General features: G+C 36.7%; 2 protein-coding genes across 2 annotated transcripts in view; both read left to right on the top strand.

Annotated features, from left to right (window-relative positions):
* LOC117334493 overlaps positions 1–18,055 on the top strand; it is a 155,995-nt gene that overhangs the window by 53,237 nt on the left and 84,703 nt on the right. The window contains 4 exon segments of the mRNA XM_033894150.1: positions 3,937–4,213; positions 5,079–5,187; positions 5,542–5,609; positions 5,612–5,738. Of these exon segments, the coding sequence (XP_033750041.1) occupies positions 3,937–4,213; positions 5,079–5,187; positions 5,542–5,609; positions 5,612–5,738 (581 nt within the window).
* Positions 14,166–17,717, top strand: LOC117334492 (scavenger receptor class F member 1-like). The gene is made up of 4 exons (XM_033894149.1): positions 14,166–14,381; positions 15,665–15,805; positions 16,794–16,931; positions 17,458–17,717. The coding sequence occupies exons 1-4, from the start codon at positions 14,195–14,197 to the stop codon at positions 17,694–17,696; spliced, it is 705 nt and encodes a 234-aa protein (XP_033750040.1). The 5' UTR covers positions 14,166–14,194; the 3' UTR covers positions 17,697–17,717.

Raw genomic sequence — 18,055 nt, 5'->3', positions numbered from 1 at the left:
TCAACCTGTCCGCCAGTCTGTCTGTAGACAATAATTAATTTTGTCTGGATTAACAATCCCTTTTCTGGCAAAAGTATTTATGAAGTTTGGTGCGCATGATCAATTTCAATGTTAACTTTTTGTTTCAATTTATGTTTTATTTTGAGGATTTTCAGTAAAGTCAAATTCTTATGGTAGAGCAGGGATTTCCAGTTAGGCTTTAATTGGCTTAAAATTCTAAGCGACATATATCTAGATCTCCAATTGATTAAAACAAATAAGTGGTCTGACAACTTCAAATTTTTGCATGGAACAATTGACCTAATAAATCTATTATAAAGATGGTTTTGAATCAAATAGGATGCCATTCGTTCTTGGTATGAAAGAGTTATCTGCCCTTTGTTCCTTATGGAATCAAGAGGGATAAGTCAAGTATCATAGAGTTATCTGCCCCTTTGTTTCTGAAGGAATCAAGAGGGATAAGTCAAGTATCATAGAGTTATCTGCCCTTTGTGAAGGAATGAAGAGGGATAAGTCAAGTATCATAGAGTTATCTGCCCTTTGTTCCTAAGGGAATCAAAGAGGGATAAGTCGAGTATCATATAGTTATCTGCCCTATTGTTCCTGAAGAAATCAAGAGGGATATAAGTCAAGTATCATATAGTTATCTGCCCTTTGTTCCTTAAGGAATCAAAGGCATACGTTTAGTATCATATAGTTATCTGCCCTTTGTTCCTTAAGGAATCAAAGGCATAAGTCGAGTATAATAGAGTTATCTGCCCTTTGTTCCTTAAGGAATCAAAGGCATAAGTCGAGTATCATAGAGTTATCTGCCCTTTGTTCCTTAAGGAATCAAAGGCATACTTTGAGTATCATATATAGAGTTCAATCTAAATGTTGTACAACTCTTTCTGTCCCAAGGACACCAGTATTGTTCTGTTACTCCTTATTTTTATCATTATTGATAGGAAAAATAAAACTGATACAAAAATTCAATGGCAACATCAGGTGATCTTTCCTCATATCACCAGTATTGATCGATGATTCCTCTTTATATCAATATGGGTATGAAAACAAAACTGATAAAAAGATTCTGTACAATAACTTTATGTATCCAATGGTGTCCCTAGCAGCATACTGACATGAATGGAATGTTAATACAATCTTCAGTAAACTGTTCAGTCAAATATATTGTCACCATATAGCCTTGTTCTGAACGTTATATCAGCTATTATGCTTTATTACATAAGTGTTTTATATTCAAGATGGATCTGTACTTTAACTAGGGCTGAGTATTGTGGACAATTTGTATTGCAATATATTGCAATATTTTGAAAAGCATCATGATACATGTTTTATTGTGGGAAATGTTAGCAGTGATTTTACACTGATTTATTTACTGTTTGATACTGGTTGATTTTGGAGTTTGTTTTCTTCATCAACTTGTCTATTATAATCAATATAGAGTAAATCTGAATATGTTTTTGTTTTCTTTTATTCAAAATTAACAGAAATCATGAAATAGGAATTATTATGAATAATAGAATTTCAGCACTTTGATAGATTTGTTGCTATTATTATCCATTGCCAAGCATTTCCCTGTAAATTGCTCTTTTGGTATATATCAATTGTCCAGCATTTCTCTGTAAAGGTTTGCCGCTTAAAATCAAGACTAGAATCTAGTAACTGTTGCGGACAATTTTACAACATTATGCCATTCAGATTCAGGTGAATGTACTAGCGACAGATGTTGAATATGAGATAAGTAGTTCCCTACAGCATGTTTCATGTCCGTTTTATAACACATACATCGGTATTATCTTAGATCTTCCCATCAACTTCTTTCAGTCTGAAGTGTCTTCATTGTTTTATTTAGCATGTTTTTTCATAAGAAGCTTCACCTTTTCATCATTCTGAATGTTGACAAAGTCATTATTCTATATGTTGACAAATTCATCGTTCTATATGTTGACAAAGTCATCATTCTATATGTTGACAGAGTCATCATTCTGCATGTTGACAAAGTCATCATTCTATATGTTGACAAAGTCATCATTCTATATGTTGACAAAGTCATCATTCTGTATGTTGACAAAGTCATCGTTTTGTATGTTGACAAAGCCTATTTCCTGTCACAGAGACGCTTGACTATGGTGTATCATCAGTGTTAAACGAATGTTCCGATAATCGAGATGAAAACGGTCACCGTTTGATTTTGAGAACGAAAATCAACATTTCTCATTGTTTTTATCATGTAAACACACAACAAAATGGTAGTCAGTGTATATCGATGTAGCGACTAGTGTATTGATATATTGTATTGACCTTGCCATATTGCAATATACCAATTTTTCAATAATACCCCCGTAACTTTAACATGGTAGTGTTTTATATACAAAATGGGAATATATAATGTACAAAGATTTTACCAAAATTACAGACCATTTTCTTGCTGTATCGGTCTAATGTAAAAAAAAAATTCAACTTTTATGAGTTGAAGAGATTTTTACTGGCTTATGTTAATGAAAGTCTATAGAATATTGATCCCGATGCCTTGGTACAAAATATATCACAAACCGTGTAGACAAGGTGTATATCTGTAGGTTACACGTAAATGGACATATTCAAATACTTAAAGCTACATTTATCATTCAAGATTTCATGGATAAACACTTTTATTGAACGCAAATCTCAGACGTGTGATATATACCCAGTGGGGGCTTAGTTTATGTTGTCATAAACGGCTGAACTGTATATTTTATTGAACTCATTTCAATCTCGTTTAACAGGCAATCAAAGGAAGAAAAAAATCGCAAATTTAAAATATCATTTTTAGATCTGTGCAACATGTATTACATTTGCTGTAAATGTCTACTTTTTGATGGCAGCTAATACCTGATAAAAGTTCAGTATTTTGAGGTAGTTTCTTGGCTGAGTAATACATTTGTTGTCATAGATCATAATTTCAAGGCCCACTGAGGGTGAAGGGCAACCAGTTATCTTCCTTTCTTATTCTTACCTATTTCAAAATCTTAAAATCACTATGCAACAATATAGCAATTGTAAAATTTGAATGCTGTATTTAAAGTAATAAATAAATGGTTTTATATATGTATTTAAAAATTACCTGCAATCGTTCTCTTTGAATGACAACTTAACCTGATGTTACCTGTTGAAGTATTTATCAAGATTTGAAATAATTTACAACCTCCAGTTGTCTGCCCTTGCTAATCTCGAGATTTAGGGGTTAAAGTTTTATGAAGGTATTTTATCAACAGACATAAAACGCGTCTCAGGCGTTGAAAGACACAAGCTTATTGATTGTGCTTTCTGTGTTTACCCCTTAAAGTTTAGGAAGAGTTTGTAAATCTTTTTGATTAAAACTTCTTTATGTTGACCTGTGGGAATTCAGAAATGCATCACGGTTATGGGCAGTGAATTACAAGATCTGTAATCTGTACCTAGTTCTGCATTGTCGATACAGGGGTAATGTTCACTTTAACTCTGGATCTGCACCCTTGGAATATATCATTGTAAAATCAAAGTCTGTGGCAGTCACAGCTGTAAAAACAAGACTTATTTGATACTTTGATGTACATCAAATAAATCTCTGGGTTGTCATACTCTTATGTTGACTGGCTTTCAACTTGGTGGTCACTCCTTTGTGATCTTCAAAGAAATACATCAGTTTAGAAATTGGTCAGGTCCCTTACACCAATCAAATAACTAGTCTTAACTTTGTGCCTTTAATTTTGTCATGACATATTCCAGGGTTGGAGAGAGTGAAAGTGAGCATAACCGCCTGGAGTATTGAGGATGGGAGTTCTGTCCATGATTGCTTATATTCTTTATCTGCTCTTTTTATAAATTTCAGCTGTATTGGCAGTACTAACATGACAACACCCTATACTTGGGCATTTTGATCATATTACTTATATTCTATGTCTGTATTTACAGCTGTCTCGGCGGTAGTAACGCACCAACACCATGTGCAGCCGGGACGTATAACAGTGGAACAGGAAGTTCGAGCATTGGTGACTGTGTAGCATGTGCTGCGAATGCCATCAGTCCGGAGGGATCTACTTCCTGTACAGTATGTCCGGCTGGCTTCGCCTGTTCTGCTCCAAATACAATGACTGCCTGTAGTTCTGGAGAGTTCTCCCTGGATGGAGAAATGTCCTGTACCACCTGTCCTACGGGTCACATATGTCCAACAACAACAGCAGCATCTACGGTAAAAGTCCAACAAGATCATATACTTATCATATGTCATATGTCACATATGTCCAACAACAATAGCAGCATCTACGGTAAAAGTCCAACAAGATCATATACATTATCATATGTCCACAATAATCCCAAGGTCATGGAAAGTTACTGAGAAGTTGACCATATACACTAATATATTTGGGAATAATTGTCAAACCATCATAAAGGTCACACAAGGTCACTATATAGTATATATATATATATATATATATATATACAGTACTAAGCATACCTGGTAGTAGCTATATACACGTAGTGATGTCCATAACTATCAACCATCATAAAGGTCTCATAAGGTTGCTGTCATAGTAACCATATACACAAAAAATATCCACAATAATCACTGTCGAAGATGAAGGTCACACAAGGTCATTGTCATGGAGATCATATACACTTAAGTATCTCCACAATAATCTCTGTCTTTGATTAAGGTCATATACGCTATCATATCTGGAAGGTGAAGGTCACATAAGGTCATATGTAACATTCACCATATACACTATCATATCTGTGGAAGGTGAAGGTCACATAAGGTCACATGTAACAGTTACCATATACACTAAAGGTGAAGGTCACAAAAGGTCACTGTTATAAGAACCATAATCTAATTCGTGTCTCACTTTTTTTGGGGTATTTTTTTGGGTTTTTTTTTTGAAGAAGTTGTACAAGGTCATGAGACATTGCACATCTAAAAACAAATTTACATTGATCATTAATATTGTTTTGTCATGAAATTTTATTGATAAGTTACTGATAATATCAATAAGATTTTACAAAAACCTTCATCTTCACCAAATGGATCATCGAAGACCTTGTTTTGGCTGTTACAGGATTGTCCAGCTGGTGAGGAACCAAACGGAGGCAAGACAGCCTGTCTAGTGTGTACATCTGGTAGTTACAGCAGTGCCTCTGATACCTCCTGTCAGTCATGTCCCGCAGGTGAGTTGCCTCCCCTTGGTAGTTATTTACTCTAGCTGGTTCCATATGATTGGTGTAATAGTCCCAGGTTTTATTGAAGTATATTCCATCTTGAAGGACATAAAATTTCATCATGTATCTGATGCAATTTTGAGGAAATTTGAATTATTGTCCATGCAGTTGCATTATTTTTGCTTTCTCATGAAAACGTATAAAATTTTTCCCAATACTAAAAGAAGATAAGATATAATTAGTTGAGTTTAATTCAAGCATCAAATGTAAGAATGATTATCAGTTTATCAGTTATCTGACCAACTAACTATATATTACTGGGACAACATTCCAATATTCTAGAAAATATATTCTGACAAACAGGAAACAAATGCCCGAACTCTCAGATGACAGCCGCCATTGCCTGCCCCAGTGGTACCTATCAGACATCCAGGTGGTCAGACAATCATGTGACAACTGTCCAGCGGGATCAGAATGCTCCGACCCCACTGTTGCTACCAGCTGTTTAGCTGGACAGTATTCAGCAGCCAACTCGATCAGCTGTACTGCATGTTCTTCAGGTAAACTCCAATTACCATCCCTTCATCACCACCTTAACCAATCATAATTCTTCTCTCATTCATCTACTGTGCTGACCAATTGGTGCAGTTGTCTCATCAATGTTTAGTTTCAGTACAAGACTTCCTGTGACTTTCAAACATCTGAGGTAAAGGGTAAGTTTAGACATGTAAGGTTATTAACAATCCTTTGTTTTACAGAGAACTAACTGGCTTTCCTTGAATTTCAGATGCCAGCAGCGGTCAGGGAAATACAGCGTATATGTATTAATGATATGTTGCATGATTTAATCTTCTTCTTTTGTATTTTTCAGTGATTTTTGTCGTTTGCATGTTTGATTTCATATTTTTTCACTTGTAAATTTGAAGGTAAAGTTTTAAACTCTGTAGTAAATCTATTTTCTATTTCATCTGGCCTTTGCAAGTTTTTCCCTCCATTTTCAGCCAGAAAATATCTTTTAAAATCTGCTTTGATTCTTTATTTTTTTTCCCAATGAATTTGATCAATCTGATTGTTTATTTGAACTTTTGTTAATATCACGGAGTTCAGTTTTTAATATTTTCACTGTTTTAACTGGTGTTCTTCATTTCTACTCTAATAATCACAGTTTAACTTTCTTTATCATTTTTGTTAATCTTTGACTTTGAGAAATAGTTCTTTTTCTATAAAAATCGCTCTAAATATGTATAAAAGAAAGATATATTTTTCTTGACTTCTATTCAGGAATCTTTCAGTAGTTGTAACTTAATGGCAGATGGAATTTAATTTTCTATATGGTCTAATGTATCACTGATCAGCCAGTGACTGATTAGTACATAACAGGTTTGTACACTTTGTATGCTAGCTAGTAGTTGTTATATCACCTTATGTATATTCTTTTCACCTGTACAGTGTGAAATTAGAAATCCTTGATGAACCTAAATTTGCTTGCATTGCAGTAATGTTATTTATTTGTTAATCCCCTTTGGTGTTACTATTGAGTGTAGACCAGGGTGTGTGTGTGTCCGAGTATATAAAGAGTTATGTCCCTTTGTTTTTTTCTGGCTGGAGTTACTTTAATGTAAATCAGGGAGTATATACAGGTTTTGACCCTTTGAGTGGTCTTGATGGAGTAACTTATAGTAAATCAGAGGGTGTGGACATGGTTAATGTACCCAAGTATATACAGAGTTATGGCCCTTTGTTTGACATGGAATGGGTTACTTGACTGTAGATGAAGAAGTGAAGAGGAGGTTATGTACCCAGGTACATAGATGTGGTTACTTGGCTGTAGATGAAGATGTGTAGATTTGGTTATGTGCCCAACTATATACAAAGTTATGCCCCTTTGTGTGGCCTGGATAGGATGGCTTGGCTGCTAGTCAGCAAATTTGGAATTGGTTATGTGTCCAAGTATAAACATTTTTACAGATTTATGTCCCTTTATTTGACCCAGATGGGATTTCTTGGCTGTAGATAAGAAAGTGAGGATGGTGGTATGTGCCCAAGTTTATATAGAATTATGCCCCTTTGTGTGGCCTTGATTGGGTGACTTGACTGTAAGTTAGGTAGGTTTGATTGTAATATATGACATTGTATTGTTTTGTAATGTCTCTCTGATGTGTTAAAAAACACACAAGGAAATAAAGAATCTGAATTTGATTTAGTGATGTGCCCAAGTAAATACAGAGTTATGCCCTTTGTTTTACCTAGATGGGGTTACTTGCCTGTAGATAAGAAAGTGAGGGTTGTGGTATGTGCCCAAGTATATACAGATTTATGCCCTTTGATTGGCTTGGATAAATGGACTTGCTGTAGATCAGAAGAGTGTGGATGGCTTGCAGTACCCTGCCTTAATTGTTTTTCAGTTATGCAGTATATGCTACATAAAATGCTGATCATGTATTGCTTTTGGCTGCTGTTATGAAAACATGATTTCTTTTAAATCTGTGTGTGTCACAGCTATGTATATCTATACGCTGGTGACATACAGCTAGTACATGTATTCACAATATAAGCCAACATTTATATTAATTTATCAAAATAAAAATCACAGCTTAGAGCAGCCACCCATGTATGGTAATGCCTTAAAGCTTCAAATTCCTTCATATTCTTTACATTTTATATGGATCATGTAAAAAGGAAACTTTCTTCATCTTACTATATATATGATGGTTTCTTATCATTTTTTTATCTCTTTTATAAGTACAGTATAATGATATTATGAAATCAAATTGATTGATTGACAGTTGATTGATACCTTAAAAATAAATCTAATGTTTTTTATCGTGTATGAGAGAGATATTTTTTAAAATGATAGGACTCCATCAATTGTTATCTTCAAATCATAGTCATATAAGCCAAATTTTGAAATATTTTTGAATGGTACAAAAAGCCTCAAACATTGAATATCTCTCTTGACATATTGTTTTGACATCTGTTTGGAAGACGCACCAATCACAGCTAATAAAGATGTCATATGTTCCAACCCACTGTTTATTGTGACCTTTTTGGAAACTTTAACATCCTTGACCTTTGACACTTGATTGTGAAAGAACTGACCTGTCTTTAGATTAAACTATTCACATGTCTTGTAATTAAAGTTTTTTTATCCTTTCTAATGATTTTAAATTTCCATTCTATTTTCTAACAAATCCTTTCTGCTTACAATTCTATAACGCAGAGGTATTGTGATTTAGTAAATGTGAGGTGAATTTTCTCCATTACTTTCACTGGGAAATGTTTTTTTAAATACACTGCAATTCTACTGTAGAATTTAAACTTTTTGTATTAACATGGAAAAATGGTGGATATAACAGATTGAAAGAAATACCTAGCCTTTGTACATGGTATATGTCATTATTAAATCAATATTGAATCATCTTATACCAGTGTAGGTTTCTTTGATTAAGTAGCAATCAGTATGTACCAGTAATTTATGTAATTTTGGAATCAAATAATTTCATGAAATATTGCAATATGAACTCCTTGAAAGTAAATTAAAGGTAAGGTTTTGAGAAATGTCAGAATTAAAACATAAAGATATCTAGCTATACAAACATTGTGGTCTAGATTACAAAGGGGGATAACTTATGATACAAACATTGTGGTCCAGATTACAAAGGGGGATAACTTATGATACAAACATTGAGGTCCAGATTACAAAGGGGGATTACTTATGATACAAAAATTGAGATTCAGAATACAAAGGGGGATAACTTATGATACAAACATTGAGGTCCAGATTACAAAGGGGGATAACTTATGATACAAACATTGTGGTCCAGATTACAAATACATTGAGATCCAGATTACAAAGGGGGATAACTTATGATACAAACATTTAGATTCAGACTACAAAGGGGGATAACTTATACAAAAATTGAGGTCCAGACTACAAGGGGGGATAACTTATGATACAAACATTAAGGTCCAGGACTAGTAATCTCCATAATTCAAATAACCACCATTAAAGCTATGATAATCTTTATAAATTTGACACCTGTATGTCGTTAGTGAATCTGATGTGACTGGTTTGACAGGTTCCTACAGTGGTCCTGGAGCCTCGTCCTGTACCAGCTGTACAGCAGGATATGACTGTAGTGATCCAGCACAGTCCAGTCCCTCACAATGTCTACAGAACTTCTACAGTGGAGGGGGACAGGCTGGCTGTACTGCTTGTCCTAGTGGTGGGTATTCTGATATATCTCTTCTTATTTATCCTCAAAATACATTAGCCATATAGATTAATAAGATGGCATGCCAGTCATCCAATCAAAAAGATATTCAAATTGATCATCATGAGGCGAAATTTACTTGGAATTTAAGATTTTTGATGAAAATGTTTTATGAAATGCTGTAGGATTTCCTCCCATAAAGTTATGACGATAAAACACAGAAAAAAATTTAATGATTTTAACTGATCAAATCTGACCCCTACAGGATACTACAGTGTTGCTGGTCAAGGGAATTGTACAGAATGTCCAGGAGGAATGGAATGTTCTGATCCTACTAACATTATTGCCTGTAGGGCAGGAACATATAGTCCAGCCAGCCAGATCACATGTACAGCTTGTTCCCAAGGTTTGTAGGTTCTTGAAATTACTTATACACCTTATGCTTTATACAGAGTTAAGGCCCTTGTTCTAATGGAAATAAATCTTTGCTTGCAATAACCTAGCTTGTTTCTTTGTGGCTGAACCAAAGATGGATGTCACATAACAAGATAAGGTTTATCACCATTATACATAAAGTATGTACAGTGTAAAGACTGATTTTGTAGGAAATTAAAGTAGCAAAATCACTTAGTTTCCGATGTATCAGTTACTTTTGGAGCAGCTCTGGAAGTGGTGAATTTTTTTTTTTTTTTTTTCAAATTAAGATACACTGTAATTCAAACTCCATATTTTGGCTACATTATCATACATACGTGTATCTCATTAGTGAATCTAATGTGACTGGTTTGACAGGTTCCTACAGTGGTCCTGGAGCCTCGTCCTGTACCAGCTGTACAGCAGGATATGACTGTAGTGATCCAGCACAGTCCAGTCCCTCACAATGTCTACAGAACTTCTACAGTGGAGGGGGACAGGCTGGCTGTACTGCTTGTCCTAGTGGTGGGTACTCTGATATATCTCTTCTTATTTATCCTCAAAATACAATAGCCTTATCAATCAGTAAGATGGCATGCAAGTCATCCCTTCAAGAATATATTCAAAATGACAATCACAAGGCAAAATGCGCAAGGTTTTCGATGAAAATGTTTTATGAAATGCTGTAGGATTTCCGCCTACAAAGTTATGACATTTAAACACAGAAATAAAGTGAATATTTTTAACTGATAAAATCTTACCCCTACAGGATACTACAGTATTGCTGGCCAGGGAAATTGTACAGAATGTCCAGAAGGAAGGGAATGTTCTGATCCAACTAACATTGTTGTCTGTAGTACAGGAACATACAGTCCAGCTGGCCAGATTACATGTTCTACTTGTGCCACAGGTTGGTAGAAAATATTTCTTACAATTTCTGAAGTTTTGGAAATGATTTGATATGAAAAAGAGATTAATGAAACAAATTCCCATGATACTTTTGTTTCAGGTTTTTACAGTGTTGCTGGTCAAGGGAATTGTACAGAATGTCCAGAAGGAAAGAAATGTACTGACCCAACTAACATTGTTGACTGTAGTGGAGGAACATACAGTCCAGCCGGCCAGATTACATGTACAGCTTGTTCCTCAGGTTAGTAGACTGGGCATAAGATAATGAATTCCACATATGCTGACATTATTGTGTGTCACAAGTGTGAGGAAGCTTAACTTCCTCACATAAAGATAAATAGTAGTTAATCACTATAACCACAAATTATGTTACTTGTTCATCCCCTGACGGTACTGCTGGAAGTGACCACAGGTTTACACTATGTCTCTGTGTCCATCTGTCTCTGTCCAGGTAAATGTATATCATTTGTAATCTTTCACCTTCCATTGCAAACTCGGTATTAGAATATCTCTTAGAATGGTTCTTTCTTTCCTTTTTCTTTTCGTTTGTCTTTTGTTTCTCTTTGATGCCCACCTTGATACAACACTGACTGTTTGAGAATGTTGAACAGTGTACAAGTAAAATCTTGTGGGATAGTGAATGGTTGCTGACTGAAACAGAGTTGTGTGCCCTTAGTTTATACAGAGTTAAGGCCCCTGTTATAATTAAACAGAAGTTTGCCTTGGAATAGTGAACATTCAATTCCTTATAATATCATCCTTACTTGTGAGAGAACCAAATATGAGTTAAAGTTATATAACAATGAACATTTATCGCTTATAATTTCACAATGGAAAGTGATTCTGAAGCCAATATAAATAGCACAAAAAGAGCTGAGATGAGTCAGGTTTTCACACAGACTGATGTATAATGGGACAGGAAATTTTTTTAAGCTGTTCATTATTTCTCTGTATTTAATTGTTGATAATCATAAAAAAGTTACCCAGTGAAGCTATGATAATCTATATGAATGTAACTCCTGTATGTCATTTAGTGAATCTAATCTGACTGGTTTGACAGGTTCCTACAGTGGTCCTGGAGCCTCGTCCTGTACCAGCTGTACAGCAGGATATGACTGTAGTGATCCAGCACAGTCCAGTCCCTCACAATGTCTACAGAACTTCTACAGTGGAGGGGGACAGGCTGGCTGTACTGCTTGTCCTAGTGGTGGGTATTCTGATATATCTCTTCTTATTTATCCTCAAAATACAATAGCCATATAGATTAATAAGATGGCATGCCAGTCATCCAATCAAAAATATATTCAAATTGATCATCATGAGGCGAAATTTTCTTGGAATTTAAGGTTTTTGATGAAAATGTTTTGTGAAATGCTGTAGGATTTCCTCCCATAAAGTTACGACGATCAAACACAGAAAAAAATTTAATGATTTTAACTGATCAAATCTGACCCCTACAGGATACTACAGTGTTGCTGGTCAAGGGAATTGTACAGAATGTCCAGGAGGAATGGAATGTTCTGATCCTACTAACATTGTTGCCTGTAGTGCAGGAACATACAGTCCAGCCAGCCAGATCACATGTACAGCTTGTTCCCAAGGTTTGTATGCACTTGAAATAACTTATACACTTTATGCAGAGTTAAGGCCCTTGTTCTAATGGAAATAAATGTTTGCTTGCAATAACCTAGCTTGTTTCTTTGTGGCTGAACCAAAGATGGATGTCACATAACAAGATAAGGTTTATCACCATTATACATAAAGTATGTACAGTGTAAAGACTGATTTTGTAGGAAATTAAAGTAGCAAAATAACTTAGTTTCCGATGTATCAGTTACTTTTGGAGCAGCTCTGGAATTGGTGAATTTTTTTGATTTTTTTTTCAAATTAAGATACACTGTAATTCAAACTCTATATTTTGGCTACATTATCATACATACCTGTATGTCATTAGTGAATCTGATGTGACTGGTTTGACAGGTTCCTACAGTGGTCCTGGAGCCTCGTCCTGTACCAGCTGTACAGCAGGATATGACTGTAGTGATCCAGCACAGTCCAGTCCCTCACAATGTCTACAGAACTTCTACAGTGGAGGGGGACAGGCTGGCTGTACTGCTTGTCCTAGTGGTGGGTATTCTGATATATCTCTTATTTATCCTCAAAATACAATAGCCATATAGATTAATAAGATGGCATGCCAGTCATCCAATCAAAAATATATTCAAATTGATCATCATGAGGCGAAATTTACTTGGAATTTAAGGTTTTTGATGAAAATGTTTTATGAAATGCTGTAGGATTTCCTCCCATAAAGTTACGACGATAAAACACAGAAAAAAAATTTAACTGATCAAATCTGACCCCTACAGGATACTACAGTGTTGCTGGTCAAGGGAATTGTACAGAATGTCCAGGAGGAATGGAATGTTCTGATCCTACTAACATTATTGCCTGTAGTGCAGGAACATATAGTCCAGCCAGCCAGATCACATGTACAGCTTGTTCCCAAGGTTTGTAGGTTCTTGAAATTACTTATACACCTTACGCTTTATACAGAGTTAAGGCCCTTGGTCTAATGGAAATAAGTCTTTGCTTGCAATAACCTAGCTTGTTTCTTTGTGGCTGAACCAAAGATGGATGTCGCATAACAAGATAAGGTTTTTCACCATTATACATAAAGTATGTACAGTGTAAAAACTGATTTTGTAGGAAATTAAAGTAGCAAAATAACTTAGTTTCCGATGTATCAGTTACTTTTGGAGCAGCTCTGGAATTGGTGATTTAAAAAAAAAAAAAAATTCAAATTTAGATACACTGTAATTCAAACTCCATATTTTGGCTACATTATCATACATACCTGTATGTCGTTAGTGAATCTGATGTGACTGGTTTGACAGGTTCCTACAGTGGTCCTGGAGCCTCGTCCTGTACCAGCTGTACAGCAGGATATGACTGTAGTGATCCAGCACAGTCCAGTCCCTCACAATGTCTACAGAACTTCTACAGTGGAGGGGGACAGGCTAGCTGTACTGCTTGTCCTAGTGGTGGGTACTCTGATATATCTCTTCTTATATATCCTCAAAATACAATAGCCATATAGATTAATAAGATGGCATGCCAGTCATCCAATCAAAAATATATTCAAATTGATCATCATGAGGCGAAATTTATTTGGAATTTAAGATTTTTCATGAAAATGTTTTATGAAATGCTGTAGGATTTCCTTCCTACAAAGTTACGACGATAAAACAGAAAAAAGTTGAATGATTTTAAATGATCAAATCTTACCCCTACAGGATACTACAGTATAGCTGGCCAGGGAAATTGTACAGAATGTCCAGAAGGAAAGGAATGTACTGATCCAACTAACATTGTTGTCTGTAGTACAGGAACATACAGTCCAGCCGGCCAGATTACATGTTCTACTTGTGCCACAGGTTGGTAGAAAACAATTACTGAAGTTTTGAAAATGAAATAATATGAAAGAGATTAATGAAAAAAATAACCATGATACTTTTGTTTCAGGTTTTTACAGTGTTGCTGGTCAAGGGAATTGTACAGAATGTCCAGAAGGAAAGGAATGTACTGACCCAACTAACATTGTTGTCTGTAGTACAGGAACATACAGTCCAGCCGGCCAGATTACATGTTCTACTTGTGCCACAGGTAAGTAGACTTGGCTTAAGACAATTCCACATGTGCTGACCTTTGTGTCACTAGTGTGAGGAAGTCCTCACATAAAGATAAAAAGTAGTTAATCACTATAACCACAAATTATGTTACTTGTTCGTCCCCTGACGGTACTGCTGGAAGTGACTACAAGTTAACACTCTGTCCCTCTGTCCATGACTCTCTGTCCATGTCCCTCTGTCCATGACTCTGTCCATGTGTCTCTGTCCATGTCCCTCTGTCCATGTGTCTCTGTCCATGTGTCTCTGTCCATGTCCCTCTGTCCATGTGTCTCTGTCCATGTGTCTCTGTCCATGTCCCTCTGTCCATGTGTCTCTGTCCAGGTGTCTCTGTCCATGTGTTTCTGTCCAGGTGTCTCTGTCCATGTGTCTCAGTCCATGTGTCTCAGTCCATCTGTCCATGTGTCTCTGTCCATGTCCCTCTGTCCATGACTCTGTCCATGTGTCTCTGTCCATGTCCCTCTGTCCATGTGTCTCTGTCCATGTGTCTCTGTCCATGTGTCTCTGTCCATGTCCCTCTGTCCATGTGTCTCTGTCCATGTGTCTCTGTCCATGTCCCTCTGTCCATGTGTCTCTGTCCAGGTGTCTCTGTCCATGTGTTTCTGTCCAGGTGTCTCTGTCCAGGTGTCTCTGTCCATGTGTCTCTGTCTATGTGTCTCTGTCCATGTGTCTCAGTCCATGTGTCTCAGTCCATCTGTCCATGTGTCTCTGTCCATGTGATGCAGGTAGGGCGTACGAATTGTACCTGCTGCCCCCATTGCATGATCGTAAGAGGCGACTAAATTTGGGATCTTATCTTTTCTCTTCTTTCTTAACAACTTTCTTCTTCCTAACGTCTCCCTTGACACTGCCTCACTTTTGGCCTTTAGTTGAGCGTTCGCCCCTGTGAGGAAGGCTTTGGGTTCTGTCCCCTGGCCGAGACATACCAGAGTCTTAAAAATGGTAGTTGCTGCTCCTGCTTAGCACTCAGCATACAAGGAGTGGGACGACTGGTTGGCCCGTTGTCAGTATAATGTGACCGGGTGGGGTGTGCTGCTGGGTGTCTTCGGCAGTATGCTTCTGTGAAGTAGCACTGTAAATCGGCAAAAGTTTGGGCCTATCACAAGGAGACTTAACACGAACATACTGCAGGCCAGATTACATGTTCTACTTGTGCCACAGGTTGGTAGAAAACTTTTCTTACAATTTCTGAAGTTTTGAAAATGATTTGATATGAAAAAGAGATTAATGAAACAAATTACCATGATACTTTTGTTTCAGGTTTTTACAGTGTTGCTGGTCAAGGGAATTGTACAGAATGTCCAGAAGGAAAGGAATGTACTGACCCAACTAACATTGTCGACTGTAGTGCAGGAACACACAGTCCAGCCGGCCAGATTACATGTTCTACTTGTGCCACAGGTAAGTAGACTAGGCTTAAGACAGTTCCACCTGTGCTGACCTTTGTGTCACTAGTGTGAGGAAGTCCTCACATAAAGATAAAAAGTAGTTAATCACTATAACCACAAATTATGTTACTTGTTCGTCCCCTGACGGTACTGCTGGAAGTGACTACAAGTTAACACTTGTTAAGTCCCTCTGTCCATGACTCTCTGTCCATGTCCCTCTGTCCATGTGTCTCTGTCCATGTGTCTCTGTCCTTGTGTCTGTCCAGGTGTCTCTGTCCAGGTGTCTGTCCAGGTGTCTGTCCATATGTCTCCGTCCATGTCCCTCTATCTATGTGTCTCTGTCCATGTCCTTCTATCCATGTGTCCCTGTCCATATGTCTCTGTCCATGTGTCTCTGTCCAGGTGTCTCTGTCCATGTCCCTCTGTCAATGTGTCTCTGTCCATGTCCCTCTATCCATGTGTCTCTGTCCATGTCCCTCTGTCCATGTCCTTCTATCCATGTGTCCCTGTCCATATGTCTCTGTCCATGTGTCTCTGTCCAGGTGTCTCTGTCCAGGTGTCTCTGTCCATGTCCCTCTGTCCATGTGTCTCTGTCCATGTCCCTCTATCCATGTGTCTCTGTCCAGGTGTCTCTGTCCAGGTGTCTCTGTCCATGTCCCTCTGTCCATGTGTCTCTCCATGTCCCTCTATCCATCTGTCTCTGTCCAGGTGTCTCTTGTCAATGTGTGTCTGTCCATGTCCCTCTGTCCATGTGTCTCTGTCCATGTCCATGTGTCTCTGTCCAGTTGTATCACATGAACCCTTTTATCTTCAGTTGCCAAATTGCATTACACCTGATCTGGGTGGTAAGATAGGAACAACTTACTGGGATGATTTGATACAGAAGAGTTTTTCTTGATACAAATTTTAATTTTAGTGTATCTGTATGTAAGTGTCGCTTTTCTCTTTTTGTAAGATGTCTGTATTTTATAACACATTTCATTATCTATTTTCTACAACAGGTACCTACAGTGGTTTAGGTTCCCCCTCCTGCTCTCCCTGTCCGTCCGGATCAAACTGCACTGATGGCACCAGTCAGCCTTGTGATGCTGGGACTTTCAGTATGCTGGGTCAGGGTGTCTGTACAGCATGTCCTGCCGGTAAATCCTACTCCTGTCACACCCTACATTAGCAGTCTGGATTAAGTCTACTGATTGGAGATTATTAATTCCATTATCTTGTTTATACATATCTGTTTTGTAAATAAAAGTAATCATATTTTTCTATGTGACAAAGTTTAGAGTATTGGAACATGCATTAATCCCTTGCCAGAGATCATATTGAAGTTGCATTCTAATTACATAGATTGAGACGGGTGTTCATTATAAACATTTATTGATGGCATTTTGTTTGTTATAGTGTTAGATTGAGAGAGGTGCCCAGTATAAACATTTATTTATGGCCTATTGTTTGTTATAGTGTTGGATTGAGACAGGCATCCATTATAAACATTTATTTATGGCATTTTGTTGGATATAGTATCAAAATTGGACCTGATGACTGTTCCATTGAAGATTGCTTAGTACTTTGACTTATTTGAACTGTCCACTTCCTCAACTTTAATCTCTTCAAAACCTCAACAAAAAGGACAACTCATCCTAAGGGGAGATAACTGTTTATTTTCAGGGTATTACAGTGCCGCCGGAGCCAGTTCTTGTACTATTTGTGGTGCAGGTCAAGACTGCAGTAATCCTGCGGTCACTGTAGGCCCACCAGACTGTGCGGCTGGAAATTTCAGCCAGGCGGGTGATTCTAACTGTCGCCCTTGTGACTTAGGTAGAGTGTACACAGGAAGTTGTGGTGGTGTAAAATTGACTTTGTTTTATATTTCATACATAATTTATTTAATATTTAATAATCAATAGTAAATAATTACACAAATTCCAAGGGAGAAATAATTGAAAGAGAAAAAGAATTTATTCTGTTAATTTATTTATTAGATTTAATATACTGAATTTAAGAAATGTGAAAACTGAAACATTAATTAAATGTTGTTTAATTAAACAAATCTGCATATATATTAATGTCTAATGATATTGTATTACTTAGCACAGCATGTTTAAGAAAAGTTTGCCATCTTCAATATCTTAATTCTTTTTGTATTCTGTGATGATTCAATTGTTTTGCATGTTTTAAAATTATGTTTCTTTTATCTTAACTGTTTAATATTTTTCTATATGCATGTGGTTGGAGTTAAACCTGTATTGTCATATTCAACAAGCTA

This window comes from Pecten maximus, chromosome 9 (assembly GCF_902652985.1).
Source record: "Pecten maximus chromosome 9, xPecMax1.1, whole genome shotgun sequence".
NCBI classification, from domain to species: domain Eukaryota; kingdom Metazoa; phylum Mollusca; class Bivalvia; order Pectinida; family Pectinidae; genus Pecten; species Pecten maximus.
Note: the sequence above shows the minus strand (reverse complement) of the source record. Positions and strands in the feature narration are given on the sequence as shown.